The 23,982-nt window shown below is 44.7% G+C and overlaps 1 protein-coding gene across 1 annotated transcript in view; it reads right to left on the reverse strand.

The window, feature by feature from the left end:
* Positions 1-637: 637 nt before the first annotated feature.
* The window catches only part of slc36a4 (solute carrier family 36 member 4), a 36,314-nt gene continuing 12,969 nt past the window's right edge, over positions 638-23,982 (reverse strand). The window contains exons 8-12 of the mRNA XM_036537591.1: positions 23,227-23,475; positions 20,084-20,182; positions 7,657-7,826; positions 2,134-2,303; positions 638-723 (exon numbers count right to left, since the gene is read on the reverse strand). Of these exons, the coding sequence (XP_036393484.1) occupies positions 638-723; positions 2,134-2,303; positions 7,657-7,826; positions 20,084-20,182; positions 23,227-23,475 (774 nt within the window). The remainder of the gene's footprint in view (positions 724-2,133; positions 2,304-7,656; positions 7,827-20,083; positions 20,183-23,226; positions 23,476-23,982) is intronic.

Genomic DNA, 23,982 nt, shown 5'->3' on the forward strand with positions numbered 1-23,982 from the left:
TACTGGGTGGCGCAACGGTTCAGTGACTGATTCAATTTATCCAAAAATAGGGCTTGGGACGGGAGAAAAAAATAATAATAATAAAATTGAAACTAAAGGCTTTCCTCCGTTTCATAAGCCCAGCCATCCGTTCTCAGGGGGGAATGAAGAAAATCATTTCCACCCCTCTTTTGTTCCAAGAGGATGCACTCAAAAAGGCAATCGCTGTGGGTAAATTAAGACAAATGCAAGGGTCATCAGTGGTATTAAGTTCAGAGCACACGTGCTCTGAACGGCAGTGCAGCATGGTGGTAAGGAGCAGGACTCGTGACCGAAAGGTTGCCGGTTCATTTAAAGAGGGTCTGCTAAATGACAAAAATATAATGTAATGTAAAGTGCTGCCTGTGCATCTTGTGTTCTCCGCCTAAATTGGGTCTGGGTGCGGCACCACCTGCAGTGGAACCAGCATGCAGTATTGGCCCGATGAAAGTGATTATCCCCGGGAGCAGGTGCAGGAAGACCGGGTGATGGAGGACGCTGGCCTGGCACAGCGTGGCGCTGTGTGCTGGCCGGGGCGCGGGGGGCGAAGACGGAGCAGGTCTGACCCAGAGCAGCAGTAAGGACACGGGAGGGCGAGCATCTGCACGGCGAATGCGGGTCAAGTGTGGCTGCGGGCGATGGTGCGCGGCGCAGAGGGAGAGAGGGCGAGGTCGTCCACCCGCCTGCGAGAGAGCGAGGCGCTTACTGCGGCCGGTCCACGAGCGAAAGCAAGAACCCCCAACCCCCGCCTCCCAACCCCAAGGCTTACTGTGACATCAACCCCAGGCTGAACGCTAATGTGCACATGAGCGTGTGTCAGGCCCTCTCAGTGCAACAGAAAGCCTGAGTGCATCTGCTAACACACACACACACAAACACGCACCAGCACAAAGGCTCCCCGTCCATAAGTTGTCTGTAATCACTTGGGAGACGCCGCGTCAGAGATAACAGATTTCCTTTACACCTCTAATTTCAAACACCTTGCTACACTTTAAGAAAACAAACACGGCACGTAATCCTCGGCACTCAGAGACTCCACTGCAACAGTCTCCGCTGACAAGCCACACTAATTCAGTGTCGCCTGACAGAGGAGGGAGTAATTCCACGGGCAACCATGACGGAAAAGCCGCGGCCCTTTTTGTCATGGGAAATTATAACACAAAGTATCCGTTTTCCTGCAATGGCAAAAATAAATCATGAAATAGTCAAATGGTGATAGGAGCCAAACTCGTGTATTTACAGTAATAATTTCACACGCCTTTCGACAATTCCCTCGCCGGCCACGGAAGGCCTAGTCTTCGATAACGTCACAAATGACAGCGTAATAAATGTGGCCCACAGCTCCCGGAAAGGGCAGAGCAGAGATGGGCTTAAATACACTTTAATCCCGCATGTGGGAGACATTCTGTCCCAGCCCATGTATTGGAAGCTGGAGCATCCTTGGTAGAGCAAGGCAAAGTGGCCCAGCCCTCATTTACCAAAAAAACCCAGAAGCTCCACAGGAAGGATACTCTCCTTGTACAGCAAGCTCACCACATTCCACAGGAAGGCTACGCTCTTCGTACTGTCCGCTCATCACATTACTCAGAAGGCACTACGCTCTTCACACTGTGGTCTTGCTGCATTCCACAAGAAAAGCTATGCTAATATTCCTCAACTTTTCCAGCAGGTCCTGAATGACAATCCAAACCCCCCGCGGAACAGGGAGCCAAAAAACTACACTCACTAACATCAATGGGAATGCAGGGTGCGTATCTCACTGCACCACAAGCACTAGTACAAGCAGCCACTACCAAGACACCACGTCACATAACATGCCTCCCTCTTCCACACCTTCATTTACATTCACTTCATTTGGAGCTACTGTACACTTTATCCAATTTAAGGCTTCCGTCACTCCATAACAATGATGTTTACATGAAGATGAATGTGGTAGCATCCATATCACGTGTTGTCCTCTCTGAATAAATTACAGAGCTATAAATCTTAATGTGTGTACGTGTGTTATGTCTCTGTTGCACAAAACAGAGATAAGGCAGAGTTACTCCCACGTCAGACAGGAGATAAGACCGAGTTACGCACATGTGAGGCAGGGGATCACGGAGAGTTACTCACATGTGAGGCAGACCATCAGGGCTCGGAGGGCCAGCTCGCAGGGCCCCCTCCAGCTCTCACGCAGGCGTGACCTGAGGGGCGGCAACAGGATCTCCGCTGGAACGAAGAACTGGATGGCGAAGCTGACGAAAACCCCGAAGCAGTACAAGATCTTCACCATTTGGTTGGTCCTGCACACACACACACACACACACACACACACACACACACACACACACACACACACACAGAGAAGGGAGTGATGAGGTCAGCGAGCCTGAAGCACCCTAGAAAGAACACCTCCATGGTAATCATGTAATGATGGATCACTTTAGGAGCAAAATGCTCACCCTCCTAAACATCTCTCCATAGGGTAAACAAAGCGATCTGTTTAAAGATACTACACACGACGGAGATTAATACCAAGACTTGTGTTTGGTTAGATGGCAGTGCAGAGCAACAATGAGAGACCTGGACCTAGATGAGGTCACAGGTGTAAATCCTGCTGAATGAAACACTTCTGTTGCCCCCTTGTGTGAGAGGGCCTGAACTGCTCGGAGTGCGGAGAATATGTGAAAGAATACACATTATGAGGGCAAATAAATAGTGTTACGTAAAACGTGCACCCTGCCACCAAAGATCCCATGCTTATGTGGTTTGCTGCATTCAACCACACAGCGATCATTTCTTATTTATGAAGCTGTTCTTCGCCACAGAGGATCAATTCCAGGCTCCAGCTGGATTGTCGGTAGATGTTAACGCATCATGGCAACGCTCTCTTTAACCAACCCCATCTCTCAGTCAGCGTACACGCACCTCGTCGATCAGAGTTTCGGCGGGAGAAAGATGATTTTCCTTATGACAGCTGAAAGTCACCCCCACTGCCAGTTTAACGAGGGCCGATAATGCGGGCACCATGATTAATGATTTGGTCAATGGGGGTCTCGGGCAATCTCAAAGGCCCAAAAGCACAAACAGCATTGTGGGTAAAAAAAAAAAGGGGTAATACGGGCTCTTGTGACATATGGTAAATCTCCCTGTCACTGTACTCCCTCGCCGTGCATATTGCATCACGGCCTTAAAAAGACATCTAGCCGTTCCTGAACAGCTGCCAGGCAGACATCAAAGGCACCGTCGCATTGTGTTTGACATGTTTTCCAACACGTCTCTGGCATGTAAAGCAGGTGTAACAGCCTGTAATATGCACGCGTAATGAGGCCGTCGCAGCAATGGCAGCCACCCGCGGTGAGTCCGCCTCGGTTCAGGCAGGGCGCTCATTACGCCGAGCGTGTGTCACCTGGCCGCGCGGTTCCCCGTCCCCTCACAGTCTGATCGCCCTGCGTTTTAACCTTTAGGTGAGGAAGTGCCAGCTCTGCAGATCAGCGGGCGTATTCACGTTAACACCGCAACAACGATTTAATGCAGCAACACATCCAGGGAGGAGGGAACATCAACTGTTCCATTACCACCAAGTAACTTCAGATTAATTCCTTAAAGGCTTAAGCTAGCCCGCCCCAACCCCACCCCGAACAACATTAAAGTGAGAGCGGGCTGGGCTCCGTTCCACACAACTGTTAAACGGTTTCTCTAAAATGCGTTTTTAAGATGCTGGGCCAACACAAACAGACAGGAGAGCGCGCAGCAGGGATTAGCGCTTCCTGCCAACAGCAGAGTGGGACTCTATTGGATATGATGAATAGAGGTTATCACAGCATAATGACCAGCGGACGGCTCAGGGGGGACGGGGAGGGAAGCTTGCAGGAGCATCACCCATCGAACAATGCAACAAGGAAGCAGGGGAAAAATAGCCGTCCTCCAACAAAAGGAGGTGGGGAAAAAAAAACCTGCCAACGACACCAAAGCCGCTCCGCAACCTCTTAGCTCAAAGCGCATTGTGAAGTACGGCCATAGCTCAGGGGCTTTTTTTCCACCCAACTTCCAATTACACTTTGTGTGGATTAAGCGTCACACAACAGATGATGAAAGATATATGATACAATGATCCCTTCAATGAGAGCGCTGAAAGCGACCAGGACCATTTTCCTCAAATGGAACTGCGCTGTTTTCTTTTTTTTCAGTCAAACGGCAAAAACTCTCCCCGCCATCCCGCAGCAGAGGCAGGCATCATCCGGGCGTCTGAAAGGTGCTCCTCTGCTCGGCTTTCACGAGGCTCCAAACGCCGCACGTCTCGGCTTTGTTTGGCGTACACGTCGCAATGGCAGCTAGTTATCTGAGCGCAGCAGGTTTGATACATGGACTACATTTCTCCTTTCCATTCCACCAAGCAAAACAAATCTTTACACCCCTAAAGCTCTGCTGAAAAGTTGATTTATTGAGACCCGTTTGTAAAACTGGAACAGGGAGAGGCAGCATTTTGTCAAGAGGGGCTCTGAAATTATAATAACCTCGACAGGGCCAAAAATCATCCTCAAGCCTGGGGGGTGGCGAGTGAAATATGTACCTCCCTTTCTTCCCATATCATAAACACGTGCATTAAGAAAACCAACAAGAAAAAAAGATTAAAGCATGCGAAAGCGCTACTTTTTGAAAAGGTGCTTTTGTTGCATTGAACACCGTCCCACTAAACGTCATTTGAAGTAAAATGACCTTCACTGGATTTTTTTTTTTTGTTTCAGAATACGTCAGAAAGTGCAAAAATCGCCCTGGGTGATATGTTCTCTGCGGTTTTGAAGGGCAATAGCACGGGCATGCATGAAGGCGTAACATCTATCATACATGAGGCCCTGTACCCAGGTAATTCAATCATGAATGTTATGAATCACCCATTCACCAGGAAGTTCTGTGCAAAAAAGGAGCCCTAATCTAATCAGAGAGGGGCAAAGTGATTGATTGGCTCGGCCTCACAAACTCAGCAATTAAACACTGCCCAATCCCTCACTCTGACAAATCTCATCCGCGATCTTATCGCTCCGGCCCATGTGGCCGCTTTTACGCCGGTGCCTCCCGGGCAGCGTCGGGCTGCATGTGCGGGCCCATGTGGCTTGCGGTGTGGAGCGGAGGAGTTCCTGTGCTCCCCATGACAGGAACTGGGAGACACAATCCTGGGGGACCAGATGGCTGTGCGTTCCTTTCCCCCTGCACTCACTTATCACACTTAGCATCGCTGTCTCTGGGGACAGCGCATGACTACGCGCAGCACAGCTCAAGATTTTTCCGTCTGTTCATTTTATTTTCATTTAAATACATTTCTCCCCATTTCTGTTTTCAATATTCTTCTAGTACTAGTACTCAGCAACAAAAAACTGTCAAAAAGTAAAAAACGAGAAGAAACCGAGAGGTTACACAAGCGCATGCATGCACATGCACACACATGCACCACTCTGGATTCAGACACAGCTGAGGTCACCACCTCCGGCCAAGCGGCCCGTTTGTATTCCATAGCGTGGCAGAAACCTTTTCCAGGGAAAAGGGAGGACAATTTGTTTCTGGCGCGCTTTAACAAAAGGCTGCTTTAACCCTGCCTTCTAATACATGCCGGGTGACAGAGACCGGGTCCAAACGCATTACGGAAACGGATTGCTTTTATTCCACCGCACGCTCTCCACTGCACCTGTACAGAAGTCTATCCATCAGTTCTAATGTGATTTTGCCCCCCACCCAGACCCTTCACAGGTTTTCCCCATGTTCCCATTTATAACAACATGGGGCTCTGATCCTACTCCGTAAATCAGCAGGTCCGGCTCTGCAGACCCGTGGTTCCTGTACGATCCATCAGGCTGTCCGCCCGGTGGAGCTGCGGCGGGCCGCACACAGCATGTATCTACAGAACCCCTCCGTCGTCCGAAGCGCAGATATCTTCAGCATGTTCATCCACGTTATCGGGGAAGCCAAAGCTGTGCCAAGGCTACACATCCACAGATATTAAGGCCTGTTACCTCAGCTAAAAGAATATGCATGACAAGAAGTTCTAATTTTAAGCGAATGTCCTAAAATTGGACATTACAGATTCACCACAGCATACTTCATGAGCTTGAAAGGAGCCACACTATCTCTAGTGATCTACAGTTCTGATTTAGCCTAATACAGAGTGAATTGAGCACATGAGTAAACTACTCTCCCCTGGGGACACCACTGTGAAATGCATCCCTGCACACTGCAATTTGGGACTTATTTCACAATGCACCCTGGGGAGTGTAGTTTTCAATCGACCACATCCTACGTTAGATCTGACTACACCACATGACCTGATTGGGTTGGGTCGATAATGTGGGACATTGTGATGTTTAAAGATATCACTGGTATTATTTTCGTAATCATGACATGAAAAAGTGATTTAAGAAATGTTAATATTAATGTTTTGGAAACAATTTTATCACTTATCAAAATGAATCAAACTAACTTTGTTGCTAAATATGAGATGAAGCTGAGCTGTAGGTAAAAAGAACATTCTTTTTATTTCTGTTGTATTTGGCTATATTAACTAGGCCAAAAGCTGTATACATTTCCTATGGCACAGTTGAAGAAGTAATTGTCACTATTTATTGGCGTATGTGAACAACAGCAGGGGATCAAATTACACTGTAATAGCTTGCTGTTCTGTCATAGCAGAGGAAGAAAGTGTGGAAAGTGATCCTGATTAGGAAAGACTGCATATAGACTGGATTGACAGAGGATCAAAGACTGGACAATCTTTCTACCAAAAAACACACAACTGTAGCTGTTTGGCAGTTAAAACCTAATAGGAAAGATGTACAAGTCAACTTTGAAGGAAGCAAGTTTCATCAAAACGTCTATTCAGGTTAGCCTAGCATCAATGTTAATACTATAACAATTTAGTGATGAATCAAATTTTGTCTCCATACCGCAAAGTTTAAAATTACACCCTTGTATAGGACTAAACTGTGCATCAGAATATTACACAATAGTATACTGTGCATCTATTATATTGTTTCCAAGAACAATATGATGGACGTTCTTCTTTACTTCAGTATATCTGACTCCCCCCCCCCCCCCCCAAGTCTATTTGCAAAGAAATCTGTGAGCATCATGCAATAGGATCCACGGTACAGAGATTCATGTATTTCCTATTAAAGTTTCAAATTTTTTTCAGCATAATGTGAGTTATTAAAGTGCTGTATTTCAGTTTTGGCAAATCAATAGAAGAAAAACATTTCTAAAAGTTCACAACTCCACAGCCACAGGACAAGGTGTGATTTAAGATTCCCAGTCTCACTTATCATTTGCATGATCACTGAATGACAAAACTCCTCAAAGAGCAGTAATAAAATTTTGCTTTGAGCGATTTCCCAAGAGAGAAAACTCAGCTAGCTAGATTCAGATTCATTCACAGGCACCAGAGAGCCTGGATCACTCTTCTGTAGAGTTACATGGCTGTGGAGATTGTGGGCAGACTCATAATAAGGGACAAGCCCCACATTCACGCACTCAGAGGAAGTATTGACCAATAACAATCTGATTTCTGAGCAGTGGAACTGCTAGGTACGCAGGCTTAACAAGCGCAGGAAACCACTCGTCAGACCCAGCGCAGTTCCTGTGTTAACATGGCGGACACGGTGATCTTACCATGCATTGTGTGGAAGGTTAAGAGTTATGCTGCCTTTGATGTCATCGCCAAAGTGAAGGTACCCAAGCGTCGCCAGGGCAACATACAGGACAATGACGATGCCCATGCCGACGTTGAGCGCCTGTGGGAACCGCTTTGGCTCCTTCATCTGGTTTTCAAGGGGGAGAACCTGCAAAGAGCGCATGCGGTATGAGCGAAGCGGTCAAGGCCCAGCGGTACAAACAGAACATTACAGAGACACAAACGCACAAGCACACTGTACATAAAAAAACTGATCGGGCCAAACATGACTCATCCTTTACAACACACATACATTTCACATACATGCATTACAAGAGGTAGTTAGGGTTTGACTCACCCTGAAGTACACACCCACAGGCACATTCACATTCATACATGCACAAACCAACACACTGTATACGTCAAAATGGTTATGGAGGTAGTGACCCCATAAAACAAGCACCATTTTCAATGATAATAACCTCAAAAACAAACAGCAGTGACTTTAGATGAATATTGCTTTTTGTCTACTTTTAACTAGAAAATGTTATATATTAGCATATGTGCAGATTGTTTAATACAGAAGCCAGTAAAACCCCAAAGTGGAGGCTACTAGAATGCAGCAGATTGGTTACTGTTGCAGTTTAAGCAGCCATTTGGCATTTTACACTATGAGTAAAAAGAGAAAGTGTTGTTTTCACTTTTAATAAAAGTACAAAACATATTAACTGAATGTAGTGCTTATTCAGGAAAAATAATTAATATTAATTCATGAAAAACATGCATGAAAAATGCTTATATATACAGTTCTGCGGATTTAAAATTCAATTTTTATATGTTTAATTAGAATGAGCTTGGATGAGCAGTTAGCTTGGCCCTCATTTGCATGTAGGAGATGCCTTTAAGGTTGTTTTGTGAATTAGGCTTCAGATCCAATTCAATTCAGACCCGGAGCAGCCCCGGCTTGTACTTCTTCTTTTTTTCCGGGCTCAGTGACTTGTGAATGAATACAGTTGAAAAGGATGCTCCCATCCATATCTCACCCTGAAGACGCCTGACTGAAAGGCGTTTGTCAGCTGCGATTCTGTTTCGACGGTGCTTCAGGATGCACTGCATTTTCTTTTGAGCGAATACAGAACACAGACCCAACGGACTGCAATGCCGTTAACAGCAGTCAGCGATAAACACTGAGCTTTGCGTGTCCCTCTGGGTCAGCGATTCACGCTCGGAAGTCACGGGCTTCCCCTACAAGCTTGTCAATCTAATTCGAGACTTCGGAACGCCGGCAAGTTATCCATTATTTATCACCACGGCATATTCTGTTTTCTGTTGCTCACAGTAACAAACATATTCGGGAAAGCGGTTTTCTTTCATTTCCCAGCATGCTCAAACTGCGTCGGGACAGAGGTGAGAGACACAGAGGAGGACCCCGGGCTCATGGTAGTGCTACCAGCAACTCACCACACACACCAACATAACATGCAGCCCTGATACTGGGCCCTGCAACCACTGATTCCTGTGGTCCCCACCAAATATTCCCCACCCAGGACCTTTTACTCTTTCATAGGCTGGAGCTGGCGGGCACAGACTACAATGTCATGGGAGTGAAAAGAAAGGGTGCAAGAGTTAGAGGACATAAAATGAAATGCTGCAGGAGCAGGATGAGCTCACTGGCAGCAGTGTGGCATAGTGGTAAAGGAGCAGGGCTCAAAGGTTGCTGGTTCGATTCCCAGGACCTTAGGCAGGGTCCTTATCCCTCATTGCCTCAGTAAATATTCATATGTATAAACAATTCCAGATAACAGCATCTACTTAGAAAATGTAATTTAATGAAATGTAGTAGGATTGAAAAAAGAGTTCCGCACAGGGCCCTACCCTGAAACTGACTCCAAGCTGAGGAAAGACATTAATGATCACCATTTATCAACAACCTCCTCTTAAACAGAAATACTGAGTAATTAGCTCCCGGCGGACGCATGCGGCTCACACTACTTTTGGTCTTACCTTGATAAACACGGACGTATTTGTAATCTCTGTAAACAACTTTTTCATTTGAACATATTTAATCGAGGTAACTGAAGTCGCATGCATATTCACAGAGACCTGCCACTTCCGCATCGCCCTTGAAGTTTCGAATGATCCTTTTCAGTGAGACCTCGTTACTTTTGGCAGCTTGTTCTCTCTCTCTCTCTCGAGTTCCCACAGGGAATCAAGATACACAAACATGATATACCACCAGCCAAAGGAAGACACTTTGCGCAATCACTCTTAAAAGCGTGTTTGCTGGGATTCTTAAAGAAGAATCAGTTTTCATCCTTCAATACATTTTTAGCACCTACGTTCAATAAATGAAGGCCGATTTAGGATCTCTGCAAATTGAACATAGATGCCTTCAGAAATGACTCTTGAGTGACTCAGCAAGTCAAGGCAACTGGTTTGAGTCTGGATTATGTCATTACCTGACTATGACCAGGAGCCTGCACCGGCAGAAAGGAACGGGCTTTTTCTCTCTGTGATAGGGTAGGTTTAGGCCTGCCAGGGCTCCTCAGCTAGCCACTGTATTAGCATCTTCTACTGCCTCTATAGGTTACTAGTTGCCATCGGTAAAGGATGTCTGAAGTCCACACCTAAAAAAACCACAACTATTGCCTGACGCACCATTAAAAGCAAAACTTAAAACAAGACCATTCCTAAAAATCCACATATTTTCACTTATAGTGGACTATATACATGGATTGTCAGTGTAATACTGTACACTGTGTAATGTCCTCCATCCAAGAGTTTCTGCAACTGACATTTTTATTTCTTCACAGGAAATAAGCAATAGAAAAAATATATTTTGCAAGTTAACCATGTTATGACTCCTGATGTGTGATGTGTGATGTGTAGTGACAGTGACTTCCAGGGGTTACAGTCTATCCCACATACCAGTCACATTTCAGAAGAGGACATCTGAGGACACGTGTGCCCTGTGGTTCAGAGTAATCTTTAGGTGAATGACAGCCTTTGTAGAGCTAAAATTTGGCTTCACCTTAATCTGAGGCCAAAGGGTGTGATTTGCAATACTGTCTCTACAAATGCTTGGAATATGCTAGTCATGTACAACCAAAGAATGATCATGCATTAATCCTGACATTTCCAGAAGACTTACTAGTAATACCAAAGTATTTATTTATTCAAAAATAAGTATTCTCTGAAGTGATCAATCATTTTCAGGAACACATGCTTTAATCCCTTTAGTACTTCACACCACTGTAAAAGCAAGTATAAACAGAATAATGTACTGATATTATATTGTTTTATTAATATACCATATATAGTAAATTGTTTCAAAAACACAGTATATAATCCATCCAGTTTATATCACCTATAATTAACATCTTGTATACAGTATTGATTTCAAAGCCAACTTATTGTTACTCCAGATATTCATTATTAATGTTATTAATGTTATTAATGTTAATAAGTTATTAATGAAAACACTTTTTAATCAAACTACATTTTTTCCACTACTGTACACCCTAAACATTTGTATTCTCAATATTGTGAAGGCCTATCTCCAGGAGATATTTACTACCGCTACATTATCTCTGATTTCACCAGTGTTCTTGTCATCTAATGCTATGTTCAGACAGCAGGCTTTAATGCTCCATTCCAAATTGTTGCTCAGATCTGATCTTTTGTCTGACCATGTTTGTGTGTTGATTTATTTGTTCATGTTCATTTTTGAAAGTAGCCTATGTCCAATATCATTGTGAATGGACTTCCCTCCTGAAATGTTTTGCATATGCGTGTAAATAACAACAAAAGACACCGTGTCTGTCTAGTCATGTAGAATTATAATGATGTGGGTAACGTGTCCCATACAGAGTGATGTAAATATCACTTGGGCCACGTTAAACACGTTCGATGGCAATTTCAGCATCCACACAAAGGTCGCACGCAGGTCATACAGCTAGATATCCAATTTATTTCCACATATTCATGTGGCCCAAAACAGAACTGAAAAGATGCAACTTCATGTTTTTGTTTTCTAAAGACAATTGGGTCCAATTGGGTCACATGAGAGGAAAATTCGAAACTGACTCATTTCTGAATAGCTGCAATCTTAATGCAAGCCCGAAAGCCTTATTGACATACTCCTCGAATCCATGGTCTTGAGAGATGCCATTCACCCAGCAGTAAATCGACACCTAGATCAACACGTGATTTGTGTAACCATTCAATCAATTGCTCCAGTTTAAGAGAAGTCCACTGGACACTAGTGGTGGGGGAAAAACGAACTTTTTCGAAACAATGAACCATTTGAATCAATTGTCTTAAACTAGATTCACTACTTCAAGCTGCCCAAACCTTCCATGCCACAGTGACATCTACTGGTACATGGACGTCAGGACAACTAGCCTCCTAGGTCACAAAACTACGGATACTCAGCATATTCACTCCCCGAAACCTGTGAAGTAAAGCATGTCTTTACTAAAAAAAAGCCTTTTTTGCAATTGTAGCGAGATATATGCTTAGATATGGCTGTGCTCCTTGTAAATCACTGGGTAATAATTAAGGTACAATGCTTATTCTCTGCATTTACGACGAGTCGAATATGTTTTAATAAAGAGGAAAATGAATAATTGAACCTGAGTGCGGCATATCAATAATAATGAGCATCATTATTATTGATATGCCGCATCATTATTAGTTTACCAATTTAACACATGGTAGATTTGCAATGTTTATGCTAACTGCATTAAACGCAAATAATGAATTAGTCCTAAATTAAAGGAATGGATCCCCTACAGGTTTTCCTTAAAGTATAATGAAAAGTATAATAAAGGGAAATGTCCATCCTTTGAGCTATTTAGGCTATTAGCTGAAGGTCATACTTCACATGCTCACACTACTGGTTGATGAGGTTTGTGACACAAGTGTGGTTCTGTGGAAGGGGATCAGCCTGAACCCCCAGGTGAACTTCTCTATTCCATGGCACAATCACTAATCACAAAGTGTACATCCAGTGCTTCAAGCATCAATGACACACCGTGGGCTGGAGGACTAATGCCTGTTTTAACACAGATGAACTTCTGGTCCCGCTGCAGTGTCAATGAAACATCACCTTGGTTAGAGGAAAGCAGGAGTACATGGTGTAGGCTATTTAGCATCTATCTGTGAGTGGTATTCCTGTCTGTGCTTTTTGAATAACCACTGCAAAGACTATCCTAGCATGTAACTGGACATTCTTGTGGAAATACTTTTGGAAAAAAACATGTCTGTCTTTTAGTTAATTGGTCATTGCAATTTTACAGCATATGACATAGGCTACAGACACACTATAGGAAACGCGAAACTTCATGGTACTTCAAAACGAAGAAATCGAACAGCACCTGCATCCATTAAACAAGGTGCAATCACTGCAGTGTAGATAAATACATCCATCACCAGCTCCAATCAAACACGAGTTTGACTGATTTAAATTGTCACAGCAGTCCAGTTCCATTGTTTATTCAATCGTGCAACACCCTGAAATCCCAATGTTAAGATATGGCAAACCTGCATATGGAAGGAAATGTGTAATGCTCGAGATCTTTTTTTTAGAGGGCTCGAACCTTTTGTTTCATAAAACCTCAGCTTTGATAGGCTTGACACAGATTTGAACATTGAGATCAACTCTCCCATCACTACTTTCTCACGTTCTCATCAGGCTGACTTAAACGCCTCTAGATATCTCATAGACAAACCAACAGACCACAAAAGAAGGTTCACCTTCAGCGAATATAGCATATATCAGCAACCACAGAACTGTGCAAGAAGTGAGTAAATGGGTCCATCCTCCCTCTGCAAAAGGGCAAAATCTATACACCATGTAACAACCTGTGTCAGTAAAACCATAAAACCTTTATTCCCATTTCTTTAAATGCTGTGAGGCGGATACTCTAAGGTGAAACGGACAACAGTTCATTTTTTTCTAAAGCTTACACCAAGCTCTGGCCTCAGAGGTCAGGATGTAGCAGGTTTTCGAGCTCAAACTAAATCGCTAAAACACTCGAAGATTTTTGCTTGTGAGGGAAACTAAATTGTTCCAATGAAGACAGTAATTAGTGGAATCAGGTGGCTAAGTGGCTGGCAGGGAGGACAGCCAGGAGATATCGCTGCCCTCCGATTAGCACTGTGAAACCCTGACTTAAGATGTAGCATGCCCAACACATGACCAGCCTCTGGCTGAAGTGACAAAGCGTATTCTCTTCTGCTTCTAATAAAGTTCACCCAAGGTGATCCGACAGACTTCCTGCTCTCAAGACACGAGTTAAAGACCTCACACCTGTATCCAGAAATCTTTCAAATTAGCCAAGATCAAGCTCTCCCAGTTTACCACAGGTGGCGTATTTAACAAGGTAATGAGCTGTACTCTGCCTCTCCAGGTGGGCAGAGCTACTCTCCCACACAGCACAGGGGCAGAGAGACAGCAGCCCCCTTCGCAAATAGAATTTTGAAATTCACACTAAGACTATAAATGGCAAGTTAGTGTTTCAAAAAAAAGGCAAAAGAAAAAGTTTTGCTGATTAAGCTGCGGGGAAGGCATTCACCTCGATGTCCCGAGCAAATAACAAATCAATGTCCCTTGCAAGAGCTTTTTCCAGAAAGGAGCTGTATGCCTGGCCAAGCACTTTCTTCTCATTGTACCTCCTCACGGCAACACTCCAGGTGCCTTTTAGATAGCTTTATGTGTAGGAAGGACTCTGAGCATCCCTTCCTTCCCTGCCACACATAGATGGTGTAGCGCTGCATGGCCATTACACCGTGGCATCTTAACTGTGGGGGAGAGAGATTAAGCTTTAACTTGTTCCAAGCATGGCTTTACTTTTGCGCCTGAACTAATTACACCAGCCCTTTCTGTCCCTTTCACTGATATATGAAGTTAATTTGTCCTCAATTAAAGGTTAATTGAACATGCTGTGTGATGAAAGAAGACATACGGCAGTGGCACTGCGGAGGTTGGTCGTCTGTTAGCTCCGCGGGGCATGATGTGCCCTTTGGGGTCAGTTGCCCCGCTCATGTGACTTCCCAGCACAGCAGTCTGCCATCTCATTAGCAATGGGGTTCCACCATATAGCCTCGCAAACTCAATTATTAAGGACCTCTGCTTACCCACTTAACTCTAATTGTCCATTTAAAGGAGACTGTACCTCTGGCTAAATTAATGGCATCGATTCACAGCTTGCCAAAGTGGCATGTGACGCACACATGTACATACATATTCCCACACACACAAAGTATGAAGGAGAAAGACAGATTACAGATACAGTTCACACTCTGCGGCTCAACTGCCTTGATATGCCAGCTAGCAGCAGCGTTGTCACGCCAGCAAATGAACAATGAATAATTCACTGGAGAACAATCAGTGCTATAAAAGGTGGTGAAGAGAGCAGGAACAGGCCTTCACTCAGACACCATGACCTCCCCAGAGAATGCATTAGCTCTGCTGGCAGTGGCACCTGTCTATGCCCTAATCCATGCCCTGAGTTACTTCTCCTTCTGTGGCTTATCAGAGAAAAGACCATAAGCACAGAACCATAGACTGGAGGAGAGGAGATATGGGAAGAATCCTCAGAAAAAGCTCGCCCCTAAAAAATCTGCTCAACACACACCAGCGTGTTTCTGTTTAATTCTCACATTTGAGAGCATATTCATAGGCAGAGTCTTGGTTTGGTTCTCTGGCTTTTTGCTTCACTTCAATTAGTTTCACAACTACCTACTCTCTCTACCTCTTCCACTGTCTTTAGTACTGCTGTTGCATGACACCCTTATGAAGTTCAATACCATGATAGCAGGCTTGCTCTGGGGGCCTCTGTCCTGGGATGTAAAAAGCCTGCACATGGTGATGAAGTGGTTCTGCTTGAGGACTGCCACAGCATGGGGATGGGGTGCATCCTAAAACCAGCGAGAAGACACAGGCTCCCAAGGCTATATCCCCTGCCACCTCCCCCCAAACCTCTCTCTGTGGGTAATGAGGTCATATATCACTTAATTTTCACTGCTGGAGGCTTGAAGCGGCGTGTCGCCTTCAGCCACCCCCACAAACACAGCCTGCGGTCTTCCAAAAATGGCACAGAAATGTGTTAGAAGTACACACAGCGTTTAGTGTGTGCGTGCATGTGTGAGAGATTCTGCGTATGTGCGTACACCCATTTCATGAACCAAGTAAAGATGCCATTCTAATACGAAGAGTCAATATGCAATGTTGACTTTGCTTGTAACCACCTCTGCAAGGATGTCTTAAATAACTTGTGCACAAGCTCAAGTCTGCTGATTTGCAGTGTGCTGCTTGATTGTTTCTATTAGCTGATCCCTGGTTCATGGCTGAGACTGAATTAAACAAGGACCACTACTGAATGGAGCTGCGACAGATGAGGACTCTACTTTGAATACTCCAATTGCGCTGGCTGGCTCCTTGAAAGCACGCTTGTTACTGTGAATTGCCTGCTGCAGAAGATTGATGTACACAGCCATTTATTGGTATCTAACGACATTTGCTTCATCTCTCTCAAAGACCTTATGAAAATAATCCCAACCTTATAAAGACCTTCTTCAAGGCAAGAGTCCATCCCTCACTGCAGTATTAATGTTTCAAGCGATTCCTTATTCCAAGAATTCAATTGATTGGGTGGAATTTTCCAGAAGTTTTATTCAGAAGAAAAGACTCCCAACACAGCATGGAGTAAAACCACAACATTAAAGAGAAGACACTGGGGGGCAGGAATCGATCGAGCCGACAAAAACAGTCCTTGCACTAGCAGTTCCACATCTGGGGGAAGAAAGAAAAGAAACTTTTTTTCCACCCCCAGACACAAATGGGCATGCTTGATGAGAAGAAATCGGACAAAACGAGGGCTTTCTGCTCCAGCAAATCATCAATGAGCCACCTAACAGCAGGAGGCAGACAACATGAAACACAATGCAACACAAAACAACACAAACCACAACCAACAAAACAAAGACGTCCTGCCCTGATCTCTCAGAGCACATCAGGGGTTCTCTGTTCTGCCTTGAAGTGCCCAAGCATCTCTATTTCTAGGCCTGCAGCATTTCAGTATTTTTGTCACTCCTGATGAAGCAGGTAATCTACTATCTGATCTACTCTCTCTGGGAGATCCACTCTCCCTTTTGGGGTTTAGTGAAGGAACAGGGGCATGTTATTCATTTGCCCGTTTGTGCAAAAAACAACATGAAAGCCCAGTAAAATGTTGACACAACAGGCGCCAGACACACACTGTCTCTTTTAGAGGACACACACGCACAATTTGTCGAATTTTATGCAGGTAATGGCCTGACTGGCAATCAGATTTTTGCCATATACCTCATGAAATATCAATCATTTATGTGCCAATCAGAGAACAAAAAGGCAGGTATGGCTGGTAGAAATATCCATTACAATCTAGTTTGAAAGCCTGTGGAACTGTTACTCTAAAATGCCTATGAACAATGTAAACAGGACGGAAGAATACACTGCCTGCAATGGTCAGTGAGAGAGACTGGGCCAGAAGCACAGCCCGCACCTAAGAGATCAAAGGCGCACAAATCTCATCTCCCTTTCAGCTCCACGACAGGGTCCGTTTCGTAGTAGACAAATAACACGCCATGGAAAAAACGCCCTTCTCTCAAACCAGCGGTTTCCTCCGTCAAAGATAAGAAAAGTTTCACTAGACGAGATGCCTTGTGCTTACCTTACCGCCGTCCCTTGAGCCAGCGGGTAAACTTGAACAAATACGGCGTGAAAGATTTTCGCCTCAAGCTAAAACTTGCTGATGAGCTGATGACGGAAAGCGAAGGTAAAGAGGAAGCTGCTTTTTTTTTTTTTCCTCAAATCAAAAGACGGGAATCAAAGGGCCTCGATAGTAAATATGCTTTATTAATTATTTATTTCTGGCTCTTTATTGATCCTCATTAGTCGAGTGGACCTGAACTGAATAGGGACCTTCCACGGCCAGGTTAATGATCACTTTGATGATTCTTTAAAGAGCTGCGGGTTTCTGGCCACCCTTCATCCCCATACCTAACCGACAGCTTTCATGTGGTCCAGCCCCATGCATTAATTGGACACCTCTCGAAATCCTTCATCAGGGAGATTTTTTTCAAAAATCAAGCACCTGAATACAGATTGTTTTAGGGGTGGGTTGAAATGCTCAACAGAATTTAATTGCTCTGGGTGCAGCCAAAAGAGTGCACTTAGAGTTCAAAAGCACCCGGAACACTGGGCAGCGCGGGCTCGGTAGAGGCAACCCAAACACATGCTTTTCTGCAACCCTCTACACCTCCGTATGGAGTAGTATTTCACAGCTCTGGCATCTGTTCCCTCCAGTTGTGTCATCTGTTCCTGGTTCCGAGTGTTCTTCTAACAGACAATAGATCAGCGTGAGGATCCTGTAGATAATTACACCGTCGATGCAAATGAGCTCTCCTGATCAATACGGCTGCAGATCAGATGCACACAGTGAACCTCAGGGAAGGGAGGAGGTGTGGCCCGAGGAGGAATAACGCTTTCTCTCTGCCCTGCACAGAAGGAGCTGGATTGTATGTCTATAAAATACATGCTGACAACAGATTTTGAAGATAGCAATAATGTTATACAACCACTAGACAAAGGGATGCAGCAAGCCAATTGTCTGATACCGTGAAGAGGGCTGTGCCATCTCTGTGTACCGCACATGCAGCTTTCTGCTAGGAGTCTAACAAACACGCACTCAACACACACTCACACATATTGGTGCATGCACGCACGCACGCACACATGCACACACTCACACACACAAACACATCCACTTCCAAAAAAGATCTACGATAGAGATATGAAAGGATTACTGTCTTCTTACAGTTTCCTATTACGTGTAGTATGGCATTCAGGTTTCGCACAGAGGACAAGGCCCTTCAGAGCAAATACCAGGCCTGAAAGCCTGAACGGGTCTGAACAATCACCCAGGACTTCTTTTCTGTTACTGCCCAGTGGAGGCCTAAAAAAAGACACATGCCATCACCATCAACTGCTGGACCTCTGTCAAAGCAAGCAGAACAGTAGCCAACCAACTCCATCAAGGCTCATTGGTTAAGAGAGACCAAATCAATGAGAAACTGCCATTTTGTCTAAGTAAAAGCCAACAGGCAGTGGTAACCATGTAGGCCAGTGGTCCCCAATTCATTTTTGAATGAGGTCGCTTTTGAAAACCACAGGCGAAACCAAAGGCCAGTGCCAGCCTCAAGCCTGTGACCAACACGTACATACCATGTTATTAATTAGGTATACCCCATAAACCACTATTACAACATTACTCTACTGATAAATAAGCTACAAATACTCAGAGCTTAGATTAGAGCTTGCATATCACCCTTAGAACATTGATTTAATTATCACTCCAGGCCATTAGTTATTGTGAATACAGGTTAATACCCATAAAACAGGAATACATAAATCATATCAAGCAGGTCAGACATGGACTAAAACTGTTTTAATAGGAGTGAAAACCTCAATAAAAAGTCGCTGTTCTTTTCCTGTTCACAACCTCCACTCATGCATATATACTCACATTATATGTGTATGTATGTGTTATGTATACTGTACACACACGAGAAGAAAGCTCATGAGCATAAAGATTGCATCATCCTGCTGTGAAAAACCCTGGTGACTGCAAAGATTTGCATGTAGAAAACTGGACTGTCCTAGGGACAGCGGCATGCCCAACAGAGCCATGCTGAGTAATGAGTACAACCTGAACTGCAGCTGGGCGCACTGTGGAGATGTGGTGCAGATTATGCCTTGGCTCAATGACCTTACTTTCCCTAGCCTTAAAAAATAAAACATTCCATTGCAAAGGCAGCAGCAATTCACATCGACCGGATCACACGTTTGCGATGGGCAGACACGGCCCGGACCGGGTCCAATTGGCCCCCCCCACGCCCATTTTCCTCCCCGCCCTCACCCTCGCCGCACTGTCAAGACTGGCCGTCCATCGCCGTGACGACCCGGCTCCCTTTCTCTCTGCCGCTGATTAATTGGCCGCCTCTTTTGAGTGAGGGCTTCTGTGCCTCTCAATCAATACGCTTAAGTGCCAACTCATAAATCATCCTGCCCAGGGCTTATCGGCGTTGCAGCCCGCGACATGATGCCACTCCTCCTGGACTCGGATTAAACCTCATTATCTCCGCGCCGTGCGCCCAGGACCATCACTCTAGCTGCCCTAACGGGCGGCAGACGCAGGGCCCCCTCAGTTCGCCAGCCCCCGCCCCCCCCTGAGGGGACCTTCCACGCCGAGCGCGGGCAATCAGGCCTCGAAGGTCACGTGGAGCTGTAGAGGACACGGCATCTTCCTCGCTCACAGCAGCTCAATGGGTTTTTTGGTCATCAGAATAGGATAGCCGGAGAGTCCTGTAAAAGACACTTACCACTCCTATTCCCTCGAAGGCGAATATAGCCGTGCCAAAGAAGAAGGGGAACTTCTTCCAGCTGGATGCATAGGGCAGTCTGTGAGGGTCTCCCACGTCCTGCAGAAAGAAAAGGAGAGCTCTCTGAGGCTTTCTTTTTAAAGCAGATGGCCAAATTTACTACAAGAAATGTGTGAGCACAAGGTGCGTGGGATTTCCTAAGATGTCATATTCAGTGACTGTGAACAGTTTCTATGGGGTTGTGTCACTGGGAGACTGTGTGCCTTGATACAACTCCAGTTCCTCACGGGTATGTACAACTGAGATGAAGGTGCTGAAGAGAATGTGACAGATGGGATCTAACGCCATTTACATATAATAATACAGATATTTAGACAGACAAAAAGCTAAACAGACAAACATATACGTAAACATACGCTTATGATTTTATAAAACATGCCATTTTCTTGGTGCCTAACACAGAATATTAATAATGACATGAGTAGTGAATTCAAAGCTGTCTAGAGGTCCAGAGCCCAGTGTGTCATCTTCATCCTAACTAGTCTGCTTTTACGACCTAATTTAAAGGATGAGTTACATACACGTAAAGTACAATCACTTCATACATTATCCTCTGGTAGATGGAAGGTCACTTTTTGAAATGAACACTACACAACACACTTGAAACAGCAGCATCTGTGTTTTTTCCCCTCATTCACTCAGCATGGCCCACTAACCAGAAAATAAAAGTCCCCAAGTGCAGACTTCTGGTTTAGGAACATGCCCAATCGTGTAACTCGTGTAAGTTTCTCTTCGTATTTCTTAATTCCTTTACATAAAATTCTGCTCTCATATGACACAGTCATAATTTTTATTTGTTATCCTTGCTGTGTCCTTTTGTTAAGTAATGTGCTGTCCACTGTGTTGTGGAACGTGTGTAACTAAATGGAACAACAGTGTTTCATTAGAGTGACACAGTAATTACCTGCTGCACATAGCTAGTTTCCGTAAATTGGTCATTAACCTCACAGTGACGGCAACAGCACTAAACATGCTTTTTAGTGTTGTGCCTACTACACATTTAATGTGACCCAGAGCGTTCTGGTAAGTGGATGTCATAACTTTAATTATTGTGCAGATTTTGTTTTATCTGCGGGTTTGATTCATGTTGGCTTGTTATTCTTCAATATGTTGCTACAACAGCACCCCCTAAAAATTCAGACAGTATATCTCAAAGAGGGTTTTATCATGGAAATAAAAAATTTCAAATTAAAATATGTAATTAAAAAACTAGTAATAAAAACATCACCAAAAGCACTAATGACCACTAACAATAAATTGACACTTGTCAATGACACTTATACAGCAGTGGTTTGTAATTCACGTAGCCTGACTTTTTTTTTTTTTGTTTGTTTGTTTTGTTGTGTTTTCTTCAACATTGAAATAACTTAATAGGGCACTGGCTTTCTTATCAAGGGCAAGGACACATTTAATTCCCCCCCCAAAAAACATCCAGCACAGCAAGGCAGAGCGAGGCAATGTGCCGAGCCTGTCTGCGGAGAGAGAGAGAGACACAGAGACAGACAAAGACAGAGAGAGAGAGTGAGAGAGAGGGAGAGAGAAAGACGGGTAATCTGGGATGGGCAGTGACCTAATGAAGAATCAGGAATTCAGCGGTGCACTCCCACATGGACGTGTGTCGACTGCGGAGTGACGGAGCCCCTAATTAATCCTTTTAAAACATAATTCAGCGGCGTGATTGATGAAAGCGGTTCGCAAGGGCACCCCGAGCGGCGTGGCAGCTCATAACGTGACGCTGACAGTGCTCCTGCTTGCCACTTAACACCCACCAATCACACGCGCCCTCGAAGGCCCCAGCAATTAGCACCCCAACTTTCTTCTGCACTGTTCATGATAACTGTTGTGTTTCATCAGAAACGTGGGAAGAGGGGGGTCTGATAAAAGGGCTTTCACCACCACATACATTATTTTACAAGAAAGAAAATAAATAAATATGTTTGCACACAAAACAGCTTTTCCACACAAAACCATAAACTAACAATGAGAGAGGCACTTTAGAAAGCCCACTTCTGCCACCCTTGAATGCTCACAAAAATGGAAGTGTTTTCTTTCTTCTCCCACGGGCAATAATTTTCCTCCAAATCCATCAATAACATTTTCAGTTACGTTGTTAGCAGACAGACAGACTGACACGCACGGGCAATCATGTAACCCCCTACTCAACGTACCAGTGGCGGGGTAATTAAGTGAGGACTCTTTGTCAAGACCAATTAGCGCTGATGTCATTACGACGCACACGCTAATCATAAACTCAAAATGACCTTGGAGGCACAGAGTTAAAAATAAAAAAAAAAGTTTGGGCTGTTCCGTACGCATAAAACCAATATCTAAAGTGCATTCCGATGCATTACCCTGGCTGTCAGTTTAAACAGAATATAGCGTGAAATTCTCCCTGAGCCGGGCAACAATTGCTCCAGCAATCTTGGGCCAAAATCACTGCAAGTCAGTATTAGAGAGTTGGCCATGCAGAAGCCCCCATCTCTCAGATTAAATGAACCCTGCTTTGCACATCAAAGAGAGGAAGCTGGAGCGATGACAACAAGATGCATTTCCAAACGCATCCCTTCATCTGGCGCTGCGGAGCCATGGGCCTGGGAGAGGCACTACCGAGGCAAAGGGCATCTGTATGACAGAGCCGTGGCTACGGTCCGGCAAAAGCATGATCGATGTCCCCCAGACCCGGGGAGATGTTACCGCTGGTCCTCCCAGACCACTGGGCTCTGAACGCGATGCACGCACAAACGGGTGTGATGCTCTCCGACCAACCGCACGGAACACTTCCCACTAATTTTGCCAGATAACGCCACACAGGCCTGTGTGGGGGTGATAACACGGTGACAACTAAAACAAGGAACAAAGGCCAAAGCAAAAGGCAATGGCATCGTGGTGAGAACGAAGTAACAATGGAGACGGAGTGAGACGAGACTTGGATGGCACCAGGGTGAGACTAAAATGAGACAGGCAACAGAGTAAGTGGAGACTACTGTGATCACTAAGTAGAGGCAGGCTGAGATTGGGCAGAGGCTGGGGAGAGACTGTCTGGCATGTGAAGTGAGTGCATAATTGTGCATTGAGGATCTTACCCTTAGGATGTACTGGAAGATGATGACCAGGCTTACGGCCATGGCAAGGTTGGCCAAGAATGACAGCACAGCCATGTTCTTCAGGTCTTTAATGAAGACAAGGAGAATGAGGAAGGGTAGAAAGAAGAGCATGTAGAGGCGTACATCCAGGTCCCATGGCTCCAGGGGCGTGCCCGAGCCCGTCTCCATGGTGACGTTGGTGAAGGATGGTGGATGATCTGTACTGTTCCCCCAGTACCCTTCAACCACCTATGAAGGGAGAGGGGACGACATGATTAACGATTAATGACATACATATAATTAATGAACTTCACCTCCCCATTCCCCTGTGCGACCTTGAGACTGCATATGCCAGAGCATCAAAGCCAGGCAGAGGAATTGGTTCATGCCTCTCCCACCACTGAAGATGTTCTCAGGGTTCAGCCTTTTATTCACAGACCTTATGCAATATAATTCCATAACTAGGAGCTCGATATTGGTGATATGCAATTTCACATTGTGAACAAATGTGAATTCACTAATTTTGACAGAGAGGAAAAAAGATCAGAGCAGTAGCTGGAAAACCTATTTGAGTAATCAATTAATCACAACCATCCTATTACAATACACAGACAAAGGTTATGTAGATATTCTGAGGGTTCTCAAACAGTGTTTTTTCCCCACCACAATACAATGGTCTCTAATTTGAAGCTGCCATTTAACAGTTGAAAAATGAATCATTTAAATGATTGAATTCATACCTTACATAAAGATTCT

Source organism: Megalops cyprinoides, chromosome 9, assembly GCF_013368585.1.
Source record: "Megalops cyprinoides isolate fMegCyp1 chromosome 9, fMegCyp1.pri, whole genome shotgun sequence".
NCBI lineage: Eukaryota > Metazoa > Chordata > Actinopteri > Elopiformes > Megalopidae > Megalops > Megalops cyprinoides.